General features: G+C 44.1%; 1 protein-coding gene across 1 annotated transcript; it reads right to left on the reverse strand.

Annotated features, from left to right (window-relative positions):
- Positions 1–1,831: 1,831 nt before the first annotated feature.
- Positions 1,832–14,546, reverse strand: sonb (SON DNA and RNA binding protein b). The gene is made up of 20 exons (XM_084004710.1): positions 14,432–14,546; positions 13,720–13,935; positions 13,017–13,051; positions 12,095–12,303; positions 11,843–12,006; positions 11,542–11,756; positions 10,680–10,965; positions 10,170–10,363; positions 9,298–9,450; positions 8,456–8,625; positions 8,236–8,370; positions 8,058–8,144; positions 7,765–7,983; positions 7,502–7,612; positions 6,894–7,010; positions 5,866–6,013; positions 5,196–5,264; positions 4,937–5,052; positions 4,265–4,366; positions 1,832–3,527 (listed from the first exon to the last, which is right to left on the reverse strand). Exons 1-20 carry the CDS (start codon positions 14,512–14,514, stop codon positions 3,450–3,452), a joined length of 2,907 nt encoding a protein of 968 aa, XP_083860836.1. The 5' UTR covers positions 14,515–14,546; the 3' UTR covers positions 1,832–3,449.
- Between the last annotated feature and the right edge of the window lie 1,505 nt (positions 14,547–16,051).

Consider the following 16,051-nt stretch of genomic DNA (forward strand, 5'->3'; position numbering starts at 1 on the left):
GATATTCACTCATTATTTCGAGATGAAGTCAATATTTTGAGATATTACGTCAATATTTTGAATTTTCTCATTATTTTGAGATATTAAGTGAATATTTTGAGATACTAAGTGAATATTTTGAGAAAGTTTCTTATTATTTTGAGATATGAAGTCAATATTTTGAATAGGTTTCTCATTATTTTCAGATATTAAGTAAATATTTTGAGATACTAAGTGAATATTTTGAGAAAGTTTCTTATTATTTTGAGATATGAAGTCAATATTTTGAGAAGGTTTCTCATCATTTTGAGATATTAAGTTATTATTTTGAGGAAGTTTCTCAATATTTTGAGATACTAAGTCAATATTTTGAGATACCTAGTCAGTATTTTGAGATATTGAGTCATTTTTTGAGATTTTAAGTCATTATTTTGAGATAATAAGACAAAGTTTTTTGAAAGTTTCTCAATATTTTGAGATACCAAGTTAATATTTTGAGAAAGTTTCTCAGTATTTTGAGATGGTAAATCAATATTTTGAGAAAGTTTCTCATTTTAAAATACTAAGTCATTATTTTGAGAAGGTTTCTCATTATTTTACAATTCTGAGCCATTATTTTGGCAGAAATGGGCTTCCATACTCATGAATTGACCCCCCACAGAAGTGTGAGGACAGATCCTTTCTACTAATATTACATGATCTTGTGTGGTTAATAATAATAATAACACCAATACTCAGTAGCTAGCGGATCTGAGAGCAGACCACATCAACCTTCCAGAATAAGACCCCACAACCATCACATGAAGTGTGTCATGTGGGACCTGGTCTTGCAAGCCCAGCACCGGGCAGCTCCTTTGGCAGTGTGTGTATATATCACTGTTTATACTATTTATATATGCACTGTTGTGTTGGTACTGTATGTGTGTGTTTGAGTCAACAGCCTTACATAAGAAGCGCGTTGCTCCATCACCTCACCTCTGACACACACAAACACACACCACACGTGTCCAAATGGATGGAGGTGGGCTGATTCTGGCTCAGCCATTATCTCCTTACACAACCCACTACAGTGGAGAGAGAGTCTTGGCATTACTCATGTGCTTCTGTGCCATTCCGAGTCATTTCTAAAAATTGCACCCTGATAAAGCTGGGTGCGCTTTTTTCCCTGTCAGCCCTCTGCCCCTGTTTGTCAGCCGAGTCTGCAATTACGATCGCTTTGAAAGCTCAGAGACACCGGTGACAAGTTTTCTCTGATGTCGTGGCAAGTAGCATCCACATTTGTCACACACACACACACACAAAAAAAGAAATCAGATGTTGTTGTCATGGAGAACAGAGTCAACATACATTTCCGGTGTAGTTCTACGCAGATGATGGTGTCATGCACTTGTGAAATGGAAGTATGGACTTTTGGTGCCCAAAATATGGAGTAGAATACACTGTAACAGCCTTTGCACACACTTTTTGCAACCAGGAGTCTGCCACCTGGTGGCCAGTAGAGAGAATGCATTTGAGGCACTTCAGCTTTGGCTTCACATTTCAGAACTGGAGGTTGCCACCTGGTCTAAAGGTGTTTCCACACCAAACGCCAAGCAAACTTTAGTCTTGTGTTACTCACGCAAGTTTAACCGCTGGATCGGTTGTGTTTATTCGCGTGTTGAGGTACTGGGTGAATTTCAAAGAGCTGTATTCACAGTGTACGGCAAGAAACACTTCTGCTGGTTTACCACCTTCAGTGACTAATCGCTCCAATTTTGAGAACGATCCAAAGTGTACACGCTCGTTTTCGACAGCACACATGCAGAATATGCAACACAAATTTCATAATAATAAGACTAGGATCAGGAGAAAGGTTAAAAACAAAAAAAAGTTTTATTATTTCTCTGTCAGACACTTTTAATAACAATCTGAGCCAGTCAGTGGCGACAACGAACACTTATAATGGACATCTGGCAGTGTTCGATGCCATTAGTGACACCTGTTGGTGGGTGAGGGTACTGTGGGAAAAGAAGCAGCTGCCACAACTTCTGTGCGTGGCTAGTTAGCTACCTAGCTTGCTAACTCCACCATGATGCTACAGTTACAGGACATTAAAAAAGCACCACATGAACTGCTGGTCCATGTTACTTTAACATGTAGCCGAACTTCACAGTTTTTCAACTTACCGTTCACAATGGTCCTTACCCTTTCAATTAGCTTATTCTAACTGCTAGGGCAAATGCTAATCGCCCGCATGCTGTCCATTGTTACGATGTTGTTGCTGTCGAGGTCTGTTATCGTGACAAAATACAGTATTCAAACATTTGCGTATTTAAGTTTACACGCAAGGCTGAGATACATTTGCTAGCGACTAGCATTCGCACAAGCTATCTGCTAGCAACATCGAGATAGGAGTAGAACGGACATTGAACCGTTTTCAGTGGTCATGTGACGAGTACAAAAGAAAATGGGGATTGTTGTCGGGGTGACGAGACACGTCGGGGTGGCTGGAAAGTGATGTCACAGCTCACCAGGAAGTGAGAGGATGCAGCTCTGGCACTGGTTAGCTAGGTTAGCAGCGTGGAGTGTTGGCTCATATTCTGCAACCAGTGTAGCGTTTAAGAACGACAGAATTAGAACTAGTTAGCCAGTTGCCTGGTAGTTAGCTAGCTAATTCCTGTACTTTGATGTAGCACTTGTAGAACAAAATTAAGTTTACTTCATACAAGAGTGGCCTGCTACAACAGTCGCAATGTCAATAGTACATATAAAAATGGCCGCCGCTCTGACCATCCTGCTACGTTGATCTGAATGGGAATGTCCTTTCTAGTCGTATTCTATTTATGGCTAGCGATTAGCATGAGCACATCACAGGCTAATTGAAAGGAGGCATTGTTGATATGGCTGAAAACGTGGTTTGGGGGGTATGGTTCCACTTTAAAATCACATTCAAATCAGAAACATAATGTGGCTTCCTCTCCTACATAACATAAATATAATCTTTATTCTGTTTACACATTTTAGAGGGTTAGTTCCATAAAAGCCTCGTGTGAGAAACACAGAGAGTTCATAGAGGTTTTTTTTTTCTTTGTACTTTTCGAAGGCGTCCAGGCCACAAATGTAATATGACAAACAAAAGACAACACAGTCATTAACAGATAAACTGCTTGGCTGGTACCAACAACTAATCCATGATTGGTCAGCTTATATACAATGTATCAGGCTGAAATAATACTATAGTATACATACATACATACATGCCACTCTGTCATGAACAGTGACTCGTGTCCAACGGAATTCTGTAGGTAGAAATTGGTTCCATACAAAGACACCTCTGGTCTCTCTGGAGTATTTGTTCATTTCTCAGTATACTGAATAAATAAGTCACCAGAGTGGAAATGCTGGGCCGGCTCTTTAATGGAACTCTTAATGAGCCGGTTCCCACAACTGAAGAGAGATTCTAGTCCCAGTCCCTCTGTGTGTGTGGATGTCTATGTAGAAAACAAGGGGCCAGTGGAAGCAGCAGTGAAGACGGGGCCAGTGTAGAGTCCTGGTCCATCAACAGGAACCTGAATGGGATGAAATAAACCACATGTATACCAACATATGTATGTATACCATTTATACATATAATAAAAAGAGTCAGCGTGGTAACTTTTGTGGAGATATGACGCTATAAATACAATTGTGGGGGGGTTTGTTCCCTTTTTTATTGAGCATTTCTAATAATGTCTCATAATATATAAAACAAATTTAGATTCAACAAATTCTCCACTGTATTGATTTTCCTTTCCCCCAACCTGACTAAATATGCAGTTATGCCAAAGCTAACGGCGTGACACCTCCTGGCTGCTGGTCGTCATAGCAACACAACATAACATAACAACACAACGTGAGTGTCATGTTTGCAGCAGGTTGAGACACATGAAGAATAAAGCTTCTTGTATGGAGACAGATCAACGTCTTTGAATATTAAGTGTGGTGTTATTATTCTGGACGTTTTGCCATGTTCACCATTACAGAGATATACTCAGGCAGTCTCAAGTGTTTTGCCTGTGTGTCCTGTTAACATGTTGACAATGAAATAGAACATAATGAAAATTTCATTCATAGAGAACGTGATTGTTTGAGACCTTGAGGTTGAGAATGAATCGATTAATATGACATTTTGAAGTTTCTCCTGCCATTGTTTGGCAACAATAGCATCGGCCTTGATGAACTATTTTGACATGAGCGTCTATTTATGTTTCCCTCGGCGAGATGCCTCGATGAAATATTCCGTTTGTGTTCTTATTCTCAACGTTACCTCTCCCAGAGCCTGAAGCGCCACCGTCGCCGCCATAGCCTTGGCGTGTTTCTTATTGGGACTAGCTGTCTGGGGTTGGTAGTCCATGCCGTTCACCGTGACCTGCAGGCGATACAAACGGCATGGGATCGACAGCGGATTAGAACAGGGGAGGGAACCAACTGTGTTTCCAATCGCACACAAGGGTGATTATGGGTATTTGAGCTCAAATTGAAAGATGTTCATCGCTTTACTCTGAAACATAAACAGGAGATGCTGAGAAAGTTCAAAAGAGATGACTAGAAAATGGGTAAAAGTCTACTCAGGACTTTAAAGGACCCAAGAAGACCCAGAACTGTCTCCTTTAACCTCGCGGGCAGCGAAGATGAAACCCATCAAAGCTCACATTCCACGGATGAGGATGGGGATTTTTTTTTTTAGGCCTCGGAGAAAAAACACAGAAAGTGAGCAGCACGAATGATGAAACCTACCACAAGAGGGCGTACCTTCTATACCAGGGGGCTTAATCCGTCAGATCAGAGAGTTGTATCAAAGGGTTTGTCGACCTCTTCAGATTCAACAGAAATTACACCTCAAAGCTAAGTCGAACTGTCGGTGAGCGTTAATGACTCTGATAAACCCTCAAAACCTACACCCGCTTCCTGCCCTGAATGCAGACTCCAAATGACCCACCTTGAAGAGGAAGTTCTTGCGGTGGTCGGGACCACTGTGGTGGACCATGACGAAGTCCGGCTGTATGATCCGTCTCTTGTTGCACAACTCGATGAGAGCCGACACCGGATGCTTCCCTGCACGCGGATCAAAGGCGGAACATGATAATCTGAAAAATCTCAGGGATTTCGATCAAACTACATACTTCAGCTAAACTAATAATCGTGATAATATCATATGGTAACTTAAGTATCGCGATAATATCGTGAGTATCTTTTACCCATTAGATCTTTGGTGACCACCAATCCTCCCGTCTGCTTCTGGGGCTTCTCTCCTTCAGCCACCAGTCCTGAAACACATCAAAACCACCATCATCACTGCAACTCCATGTCCGTAAATAGGCGTGTGCATCAGTCAGAGTGGGGAGATGGAATTAGATGCTGGAGGGGTAGTGTTAAAAGTGCTTTTTGGTTTTAGGCCAAGACCAAGTGTCTTAAGGCTTAAGGCTTGCCTGTTCCGCTGGACCACCATGAGGCCTTATGCCATAATAAATATGTACGGTAGTCAACAGCAACACATTATTTTGGCTGTTTGCCTTTATTGATGGAGAGAGAGGGGAAAGGGCCGTGGGTCGGCCTCAAACACATGTAACCAAACCGGTTTCCAGTGCTCCCAAACGTCCTAAGACTAAATTCCTGCGCCAAGGGACCAATACAAAGCATCCTGACATTAAACAGCAAACACTGCCATGAGATGTCCAGCTACAAACCACCAAAACATCATCGGTACCATCTACCAGCATCAGTGATATTGGTGACAAGAGGCGCCTGCACAGAGTCAAAACCCACCCAGACACAGGCTGTTCATTGCTGCATTCTGGGAAAAGATACACAAGATCAAAGCAGAGACTGCTCCATTCATCCTCAACCCAGCGTTGTATGGCTTCCCACCTTTGCGGTCCACCTTGAAGTCGATGATGATTGGCTCCACGGTGCCCTCGCGGTTCCTCCCAAGGCCTTCTCCCGTCTTCCAGCCCATCTTCCTCATCAGGAACTCGCCGACACCCCCTGATACAGGAGCTGCCCTCAGGAACTGGTCCTAACCGAGACACAAACGGACGCAGTGAGACACCAAATGTATGATTGACATTCTGAAATGGTTTTGGCCAAAAGAAGAAGAATGAAAGGATGCAAACTTGGATGTAGTGGATGTCACAGTGATGCAGGACAGATTATCAAACCTCAATATCGAGTTAGTCCATGACGTCAACTTTCTGAGAAGAGAAGCCGACGCTGAAGTGCCCTAAACTTGCATTCTCTCTGCTGGCCATCAGGGGGCGACTCCTCTCTGGTTGTATAGAAGTCTATGAGAAAATGGTCCTACTTCTCTCTGGATGTATTATCTCAGTAAACATTGTAAACATGAGTTTATGGTCTCAATCTCTAGTTTCAAGTCTTCTTCAATCCAGCATGATGTTCATTTAGTACATTATGATCCATTTAGAGTCCACCAGACCAGAAAGCAGGGGATGCTTTATTCTAATATTGCTCACACCAGACTTACCGTCTATTGCTATTATGAAGTTTAAGCACTTTGCTGAAGCAACACATTGCCTGTTAATTTCTTTGAATCTCTTGACACTGAATGAGGAACATGTTTCTGTTTAAATGTAAGCTTCCACTTTCTGTTACCAAGGATGTCTTCTCTGATTATTTCACTGTTGCTCAGGGGGATCTTTGTCTCTTTCTGCATTTTCACTTGACAGTCAGGTTGAACTTTTGTACATTTTGGCATTTTTTTTTCCCTGTGTGCAAAACAAATTCCAGTCTATTTGGAATGAGGGCTTTGTACAACCTAAAAGCTGTGTGGTCCGCAAGTGTTCGTGTCGGCATTATGCATATATTTTCCACATGCTCGTGCTCAGAGGCTAATACTCTGGTGATTTGGTATTCTTGTTTGTGTACATTGCATTCCTTACCTTCTTCAGCCACGCTTGCGGTCCACCGGTGGAAAGCTCCTCGGAGCTGAGGACCTGGGCTCCGGTTGAACCAGTGAACAGGCCAGGAACCGTGTTGGACTGGGCCCAAGCGTCCACCTATCAACACGTTCACAATTGATCAGATGGACTGACCAACATGCCATCTTTGTTTTGACCGATTTCCTAGCAAATGAGCTGACTTCACCCAGAAAAAAAACTATCAGCACCATCTAGTGGACTGAAGAAGGAATTGTTACAAAAAGGTTTAATTTGTAATTTATATAATAAAAGGTCGACACTGCGTATGTGTCGATACTTATATTCCAATGTTCACCATATTAGTTTAGCATCTTGACATGCTAACATTTGCTAATTAGCCTTCAACACAGTGACGCTAAGGCTGATGTGGACATGACAGACAAGGTCTGAGATCAATTCTGCATTTATGTTAAACAAGAGATATGTGGTCCATAGAGTACCAAGAAGTGGAAGGATGGGAGTGTGTTGCCCTGGAAACAGTCATAGATAGTTGATGGAGATGGATTTACTTGACACTGCTTTTCGGAGTGTGCGTATTAAAAAGAATCCTGAGAATGTGTGTGTCGTACCTGCTCTTGGGCCCGGCTGAGCATGCAGATGGCATTGACGTCATAGGGGTTTTCAGCCAATCGCCTCTGAGCTTTGATCCTCTCAGTTACAGCCTGAGAGATGTCGACCGGCTGCAGACACAGAACAGAAACACAAAAGAGTCCTTTGTAAAGATCATTGTTCTCACCTGGCGCATCACAAACCCCCCCCAACACAGGATCATCACCGATGATGTAACACCGGATCGGCATACCGCATAGGCGGAACTCCGTTTACTTCTCACCTGCAGCAACGGGTCAGGGAAAACACTGTCGTTGTCTGGCGCCGACGCCGGCTGCTCCACGACCTCCGGTAACCCCGGCGTCGTTGTCGTTTCACCCGACGATGAGGCTGCTGTCACTATGGGAACAGTGGCCAGGGCCTTCCTGGAGGCGACCGCGCCTTTGTCTGCCGTTTTGTCAATGGGAACCCATTCTCCATAGGCGCCCAGAGCCTCGCCCTCCTGGGGTACAACACATGAAGCGTTATTAGAAGCGGGGTGCGTCCTGCTAGAAGGTACAAATCTAATGGGCGTACCTTCTTCCGATGTTGGCATCCCGAAGACACGGGGAACTCCTTGGCCATGCCTGCGTCGATGCGCGCTGCTGGACGGACCGTGGTGTTCTGAAGAAAAACATAGGAGAGATTGTTCATGATTATATTTTTGTTATCCAAATAGTTGCAGAAATAGGAAACTCATAGAGGTGGAAGTTACGTTGATGCTGAAGCTGATGGCCTTTTGCTCTCGAAGAGCCGATCCTCCGAAAGGCTTCCCGTCGTCCTCTTCGTCTGAAACATGAGGCATCGCAACCGGCAGCTCTCCTTTACTGTCCACGATCATCTTGCACTTCTACAAACACACACATGCAGGGAATTAAGTACTTTTAATCGATTTCTATAAGCAAAACATGGTTAGCGCCGCTCCGTCCCCTTACATCGGTAAACTCCTTGATGCTGATGCTGTTCGCCTGCTTCGTTACTTTCTTCTTCACTTCCTCCAAAGCGGCGATGGGTTGGACGGAGGAGGGAGGCGGCTTGTTGGTGATGGAAGGCAGTGGGAGCAGTGTAGACAAACCCATGTTGGACAATGCTGCTGTCATGGTGGCTAGAAGGAAGATGGAGACACAGTAAGGGGACCCGATGGGAAGCTATTACAGTAGTCGCATACACTCTCAAAACCTCAGATAGCCTCAATCAAACCCAAGGCAAGAAACCTTGCCCATGTCTGACCCTTCTAAGGGGCCGTTGCTGGAAGGTGTTTTCCGATGGTATGGCGAGACTGGACTACATGGACTTGAACCGCTTGCAACGTCACACTTGGCCCAGGCGACCAATCAAATGGAGCGATAGGCGGGTTTTGCTACCTAACCACTTCCTTCCTGTTTCACTAGGTGCGGCAGGAACTGGCAGTGGCAAATGCAGTCGATAAGTTACAAACACTGAAAGACCCCTGGCCACCATTTCGGCACGCCTGGAAAACGCCTCGCATCAGGAACTCGGGCTGAGTCCAGCCGAAGCGTAAGGACAAAGGGACAGTCCTTCGAGGACAGCAATGTTTGCATTCTGACGGTTTGAGAGCTAAAGAAGCCAACATGTCAACCTGGGAGGGTGGTTTGACCTATCGGCCACACACAATACAGTCCTCAGATCAGTCTCTGGAGGACTCGACAACCATCTACACTTGGGCTTATGTGACCCTTACGATGAGTCAACGTGAGCCTTCAACAAGGACACCAAAACCAAGCATGCACAAAGGACAGAAGAGTCCAAATCATACCAGCTGTCATACTGGCCATGGCAGCGTTCATGGCCATGGTGGGCAGAACCAGGGGGAGCACCGTGGACCTCAGGCTGGCAGGGATGGGCATGCCGGCTTTGGCACACATGGCTGCAGCGTTGGCCTTGGCAATTTCCAACAACTGCTCCTTATCTGAGGAAAAGCAGAGAACAAAAATAACGAGGGCATCGGCGGTGCTGATTTAAACCACTAGATGGAGCCATTTTCAACCATGAAAACCATTTTTTTTTTCATACAGGTGGTCAGAAATGTTATCGTTTATGTCATATCACAGTATACAGGTACCGCCTTAATGTGATGGAGGGGTTTGTGTGCCTGGGAGCCAATAGGCCTCTCCAAAGGCATAATGGTCCCAGAGTAGGGGGGCCCAGGCTAAGATTCATGGACACGATGAAACGGCAATGAAAAGGCTGTGCTACCTCTCCCGGATTAGGGGCTTTATTTTTTAAGAAAAATTAAGTTTTACTGAATCTGCGTTTTTGTATTTGGAACTGTGGGGGTTGGAAATTCTAAATATGTCCACTAAGACCAGACTTGGACGCCTTGTTGGCCAGATCTCAGGGGGGGCAGGTCCGTAGGAGGGCCAGTGCTATGTTGGATTGCCAGGACCATCCACTCCTGAGGGATTTTGAGCTACTGCCCTCAAAACTTCAAAACTACTTCCCCCTGATGGGAATATAAAGATAACCTAACCTTCATTTTTATTCTGCAATGGCAGAAGGAATAAGTGAACTTGCAAGAGGTGATCATCATGTACTCTAGAGAACTGGTGTACAATGATTTCATGACACTGGCGCATTCTGTATGAGAAATAATGCAATTAAGCAACAAGCAACTTCATATCATCTGACCCAGTTCACTGATGCGCTGGGGGCTGTTGCTCGAAGCGCAGACTTTCCGAGTTGGGGATCGGTTTTTGCGGAGGATGAGTACGGGGGAGTGACTCGGCTCTCGTTTCCAACGGTCCCTCTGGTTGAACGTGGCCCTCCGCCGACCGCGCGACGGCGAGCGCGAGCGCGACCTCCGCGACCGCCGGCCCCCTGACCTGCAAGAAAAATACACAAAAATAAAATAGCGGTGCATTCTTTGTTGTATTTTAAAAATCGCACCAGAAGGAATGTAAACAGTAGCAACGTCATGTCTCTGGTCAGATAACATGGAGGGACCGTCAACTCAGAGTCCACCTCCTCTTGTCCTGAGGTCCAAATCCACAATGGAGCCAGATCAGGGACCTTCTATTTCCTGTGACCAGACATCAGACATGCTGGGCAGTGGAGACTTCTTGCTGGGTTAGCTAAGCTTCCATGATCTCAGGACAGAGGACCGGACTCTGATGCAAATTAATTCCCCGGTGACTCTACCTCGACCGTGATCTCTTCTTCTTTGAAGGACTCCTGGATCTGGACCCCCTCCTGTGGCTCCTGCATGGTGACTTGGACCGTCTCTGCCTCTTCGACGACTTGACTTCTTTTTTCCTCTGCGGGGACTTGGATGTTCTCCTCTTCTTTGCCGGGGATTTAACATTCGTGTCGGGCGACCTGGGGTGTTTTGATGCTTTGAGCTGAGAGGAGCTGGGCTCGGTGGTCTGGTCAGGTTCTGTCGACGTGGACCGATTCAGAATGGACTGGAGTGCAGCGGAACCTGCAGCTTTGACATTAGACCAGAGAAAAACATGACATGACGTTAAAAGAATATTAAAGCAGGACACAAACGGCTTCCTGCAGTTACTGGGGACTCGTCCTGATTTTAGCAGCTTTAATTCATTATCATTTTCTTTTGGAAGCCTCTCTTTATCTCTCGGGCTGTAGTACCACTCTCCACCTGAACTGGTGGGGGGTGCTGTTTTACAAAAAAGAAGTCTTATTAAAATTATTATTTTAATTAATTATTTTTAATGTGATATCTGTTCACAATTATGACGTTAGAGTCGAGTATAGAGGACATCAGATTAATGCATTCATGTTTTTTTTGTTTTTTTAACATATTTAATAAATAAGGTCAATGTTCCGTCATCAATTTTTTTTTACCATGGTTTCAGTATTGTGACAACACAAAAACATATTTAAAATCATATTTATTCATTTTTTCTGGTTTGTTTTCAATAATAATAATAATAATAAAAATACTCCTTTTAATTTGCCAAATATTTAATTCACACACAAAAACAGGCTTTACAGTGTGATTATTTCAAATTGAGACTCTATAGCATCAAACAAGTCCTACCTAGTGTTTGTGTCGAGTCGCCTGCTTTCTCTTCTTTGTTCTCTGGAGGCTTCTCCCTGGGATCAGGGCTCTGCCGCTCTGTACTGGACTCTGTCAGCTCCTCGGCTTCTATGTGATGGGTCGGACTGGAGGTCAGCTGACGTGGCTGGAGGCCTTCCGGAGCACCTCGGGCGGATCGCGTGGATTCATCCAAAGCTCCCCTCTTCTCTGAAGAGCTATCGTGGAAGGATAAAGCCACGTCACAATGAGAAAATGATTATAAAGCTAATGTTACACATCAACTGAGGGTTTTCCTTCGTACCTGGACCGGGTCCTGTGGCGTTGTGAACCCGATAGGGAGCGGCTCCTGGTTCTTCTATGGCTAGATGGAGAGTTTCTCCTCGCTGAACAGGAATGGGAATTGGAATGCGACCCTGAACAGGAACGGAGTCTTTCATCAGCTCCTCTTCCCTTATTGGAGCTGTCCTGTTAGTGTCAGACGCAATATTTTGATTTTGTCAACTTCATATAAGTACAGCAAATATATCTGGGTGTCATTTTTTGCTGTATTTACCTGTTTTGGGATGATATCAGGCAGCTCCTCTCGTCGCCTTGGCGACAAGCTTTGAACACTTTTACCATCCCTCTGCCTCGACACGAACTCAGAGTCGGACGCCGACGAGTTCTCTTGACCTTTCCTCCTCCTCTTCTTCTTCTTCTTCTTCTTCCTCTTCCCCGTCGAATGCTGCTTGTGGCATCTGGACTTCCGGTCGTGGTCCTCACCTGGACAGACAGTTCAGCAGCTCTGTGCCAGTATAGCATGTTTCATACAACGGGAATTACTGTACACCTAGTGCTGATGTGCGTTGTTTGATTGCAGATATGATGATGATATCAAATTGGTTTGATGTGGCACAGGTTGTTATTTTTTGTTTAACCAGAGGCTGTATCACTCTCGCCAAATAAACCAGACTGCATTCGGAAAAACGTCAATTCGGCCAAACAAAACAAAAGTCACTAAACCCGTCTTTGGGAGTCTGATGGAGTTGGATGTGAAGAATCAGTCTCTACAGCTGTTTCTGACCTCCCTCTCACTCCTCTTGTGATATTTTCACACTTAAAGCTTGTATGGAGTCTGGTGTATTTAGTGTAACAAAAAGGTCTCTCTCTGTACGGATCCTGTGTTGATTGATTGTTAAAAAGTAAATGTAACATGTGGATACATTCAGTGTACCTGTGAATCTGCTGTAATGTTAACACTTCTGCTAATGGTAGCCCCACAGGTTTATTTTTAGCAAAAAAAAAAAAATAGACCCTGGTCAGAGCTGGCTGATGCTATGCTGTGATTGGCCGGTCTGTGTTCGAAGGGCGTGACTTTGCGAAAGGGTTCATTCCTGTTCTGTTCCAAGGCATTCTTCATAATAAGGTGCTGTGTTTTGTTCCATCCCAGCATATTAAAATGATATTATTAATATGAAAACAAGACAAAGACTTACCTTGCTCCTTGTTTGCCTCTGTGGGCGTTCCTCTTCTGTGGAGCAAAGATAGAAACCTGAGTCAGGGACGTTTGAAAAGCGATCTACTGTAAAATAACAACCATTTTTCTGCCCAGAAAGACTTCAAAATAAACCTGACCACTTTTATGACTTCATGAGGCAAACTTTACAGACATAATTGTACACTTAAGGTGAAAAAAACACACTGAGTATAAAGTTTGACAACACAGGATATCCACTGTTTTGTCGTGCTTTTATTTTGTAACCCCTGCTCATCACTCTCTCTTCAAGGTCTTACTTCCTGTGTGTTTTGTTCAGCAGATGACAATTACCTTGTTAGGCTGAACCAAATGATCAGAGGAGGGGGGGTGGAGGGGATTTGTTACTAACTTTTGGTAGTTCTTCAGCTAATTATGCATTTTCCTATTTACGTATAAGTCGATAGCAGTTTGCAGCGCGTGTGAATGAAAAGTGAGTGATGTAAATATGTTATATGGGAGCATCGAGGTCCTTACACTGTTAATTGGGGGGGGGCGGAGACTGGGGGGTATAAAAGGCCAGGTGAGGAGATCAGTGAGAAGGAGGGCGTCAGGTTGAGTGGCTGCTCTACCACTGAAATCTGCTGCATGGCTTATGATTGTAATCATATTTCACATAGTAAACAGAGTGAATATGAGTGGCTATTTCTACCAGGTTTTTTCACCTCGGCTCATGTCTGCTCCGTCCCTCCAACTCGGCCCCGGACTCCGAACTGCTCTCCTTCTCCCGGTTCCTCCTCTTCTTCTTGCTTTTGTGGTTCTTGTGCTTCTTGTGTTTCCTTTGCGAGCCTCCGCCACTCAAGTCTTCCTGCTTGTCCCTCGCCGACGTGGCTTTTTCTGCACCGGCCACTTCAACGGCATCGCCAGCTCCTTCTGAAGCACTGAGTGACACAAAGTGGCAAAAAAATAAGATATAACTGCTCTGCATAATACATAATTTTCATGAATTAAAACCTGGAGCTACTTCTCACATAAATGGGGATTTGAATGCTGTATTTAATTGTGGTTGTTGCTGAGGAACTACTTCATTGCAAGTGTGTCTGTTGCATCTTTGAGTATGCATTCCTTCCTCTGCAAAACGACCAGGGGGGATACTTTATACATGTTGATAGCTAGGCATGCACTAACGTGTAGTAAAGGGCTAACCAGCAAAGCCGTCGCTTCGTGAATAAACTGACGTTACGTTACACCCCGCCAGCTATAACACGTACCCCAGCGTTTCAACGTACACATACAAAGCTAGAACGTTAGCTTGTTTTGTTATCATAACGGCAAACCGGCCGCTTTAACGTTAGCAGCAAAAACTAGCACGTAATCTCCGTTCTGGCCGCTAGCTAGCTAACTAAGTTTAATTGTCAAAACACGACATTGACATACGCCTTGTCTTCATTCTGGTCTTCAATCTCTCTGATCTTATTCAATATAAAATCTTGGAAAATTTGCTCTATGTTGGCCGCCATTTTTAAACGTGCATCTCCCTGCGGGTCCGGGTAGGAACTGTTCCCCGTCTCGCTGTGTTCCGAGTGTCATCCATGAATCACAAGCAGCTTTTTCTTCTTCGTTCTTGTTTATTGGCGGTTGGCAAAACAACTGGCGCACTACCGCCACTAACTGGACCGTGGGTGTGGAACAGGAGACTGGACAGGAAATAATAAAGAAAATTAAACAAAACAAAACAATTATTTTAGCTATTCCAGCTTCTTTAAATAACTTAATGTCACTGTGGGTATATTCCCTGCTGCTTTCCACAGGATACCTGACATTGTGAGAAAAAGAAATGATGACACCAACTATATGTTACATATGAAAAGAATGTAGCCTATGTATATAAAAACATATTCAGTGTTGTACTTCAACTTCAACTTTACTTTATTTATAGAGCACTTTTCCTACATAAACATGTAACACAAAGTGCTTTACACACATAAAAAAAGAAAATAGAAAAAACAACTACAAATAAAACCCCTCCCTCCCACCCTCCATACTACACACACGCACACACACACAAACATACACACACACCTGCACACTCTCACTTCTGACAATAGGGAGACATGGCATGACACTGATGATTGAGGAAACGCTATCTTTGGGGCCATCCACACTGGGAGGAGTCGTACGCTGTGCCACAGGGGGCACCAGTGCCCAGGCCCCCCGACCCCGACGGACAACAGTCAGCCGAGCCGAAGGGACCCAGGGACAGCGCCCCCAGCAGCAGCCCAGACACAGCTCCCAGTGTGGAAGACCCCCCTGAGGAAACACTGGAGTTAAAGCTAAAAATTAAAAGCATAAAATAGGATTAAAAAACCATGAAAAAATAAGTAAATGGAGTGACCAGCTTAAAAGGATAAAAATATATAAGATAATAAAATAAAACAATACCAATGATGAGTAAAACAACTAAAATGATTTAAGATCAATATCATCTTAAAAACAAGATAGAAGCAAAAATATAAAATAAGATAGAATCACATAAGAACGTGAGAAGAATTTAAAATACTAGTTAAAAGCCTGATTAAAAAGGTGTGTCTTTAAACTTCCTTTAAAAATATCAACTGGGCCATAGTAGCTAAATGCCGCCTCACCATGGGTTTTAGTTCTGGGATTTGGTATGGATAAAAGGCCGGTGCCGGAGGACCTCAGGGTCTGCGAGGGTTGATATGGTAAAAGCAGGTCAGCTAAATAAGAGGGCACAAGGCCGTTAAGACATTTAAAATCTAGTAAAAGAACCTTAAAATCGATCCTGAAGCGTACGAGAGCCAATGCAGCGACGCTAAAACTGGTGTAATGTGCTCCCGCCCTCTGGTCCTCGTCAGCACACGTGCGGCTGAGTTCTGTAATAATTGATTTAGATTTAAAATACTCTTTTTGGGAAGACCAGAGAGCAGGGCATTACAATAATCTAAACGACAGGAGATAAAAGCATGCATCAGCACCTCCGTACTGGCCTGAGAGAGAAACGGGTGGACTCTGGCTATATTCTTAAGATGATAAAAA

Source organism: Eutrigla gurnardus (genome assembly GCF_963514095.1).
Source record: "Eutrigla gurnardus genome assembly, chromosome: 24".
Classification (NCBI taxonomy): Eukaryota; Metazoa; Chordata; class Actinopteri; order Perciformes; family Triglidae; genus Eutrigla; species Eutrigla gurnardus.

What these genes read in the sequence shown, in the direction of transcription:
- sonb (XM_084004710.1), bottom strand. Translation starts at nt 14,514, where the DNA reads ATGGCGGCCAACATAGAGCAAATTTTCCAAGATTTTATATTGAATAAG. An exon ending in CGACTCGACACAAACACTAG is followed by an intron (nt 10,966 to 11,541) that starts GTAGGACTTGTT and finishes CTAATGTCAAAG; the next exon opens with CTGCAGGTTCCGCTGCACTC. An exon ending in GCAAGAACTTCCTCTTCAAG is followed by an intron (nt 4,367 to 4,936) that starts GTGGGTCATTTG and finishes TATCGCCTGCAG; the next exon opens with GTCACGGTGAACGGCATGGA.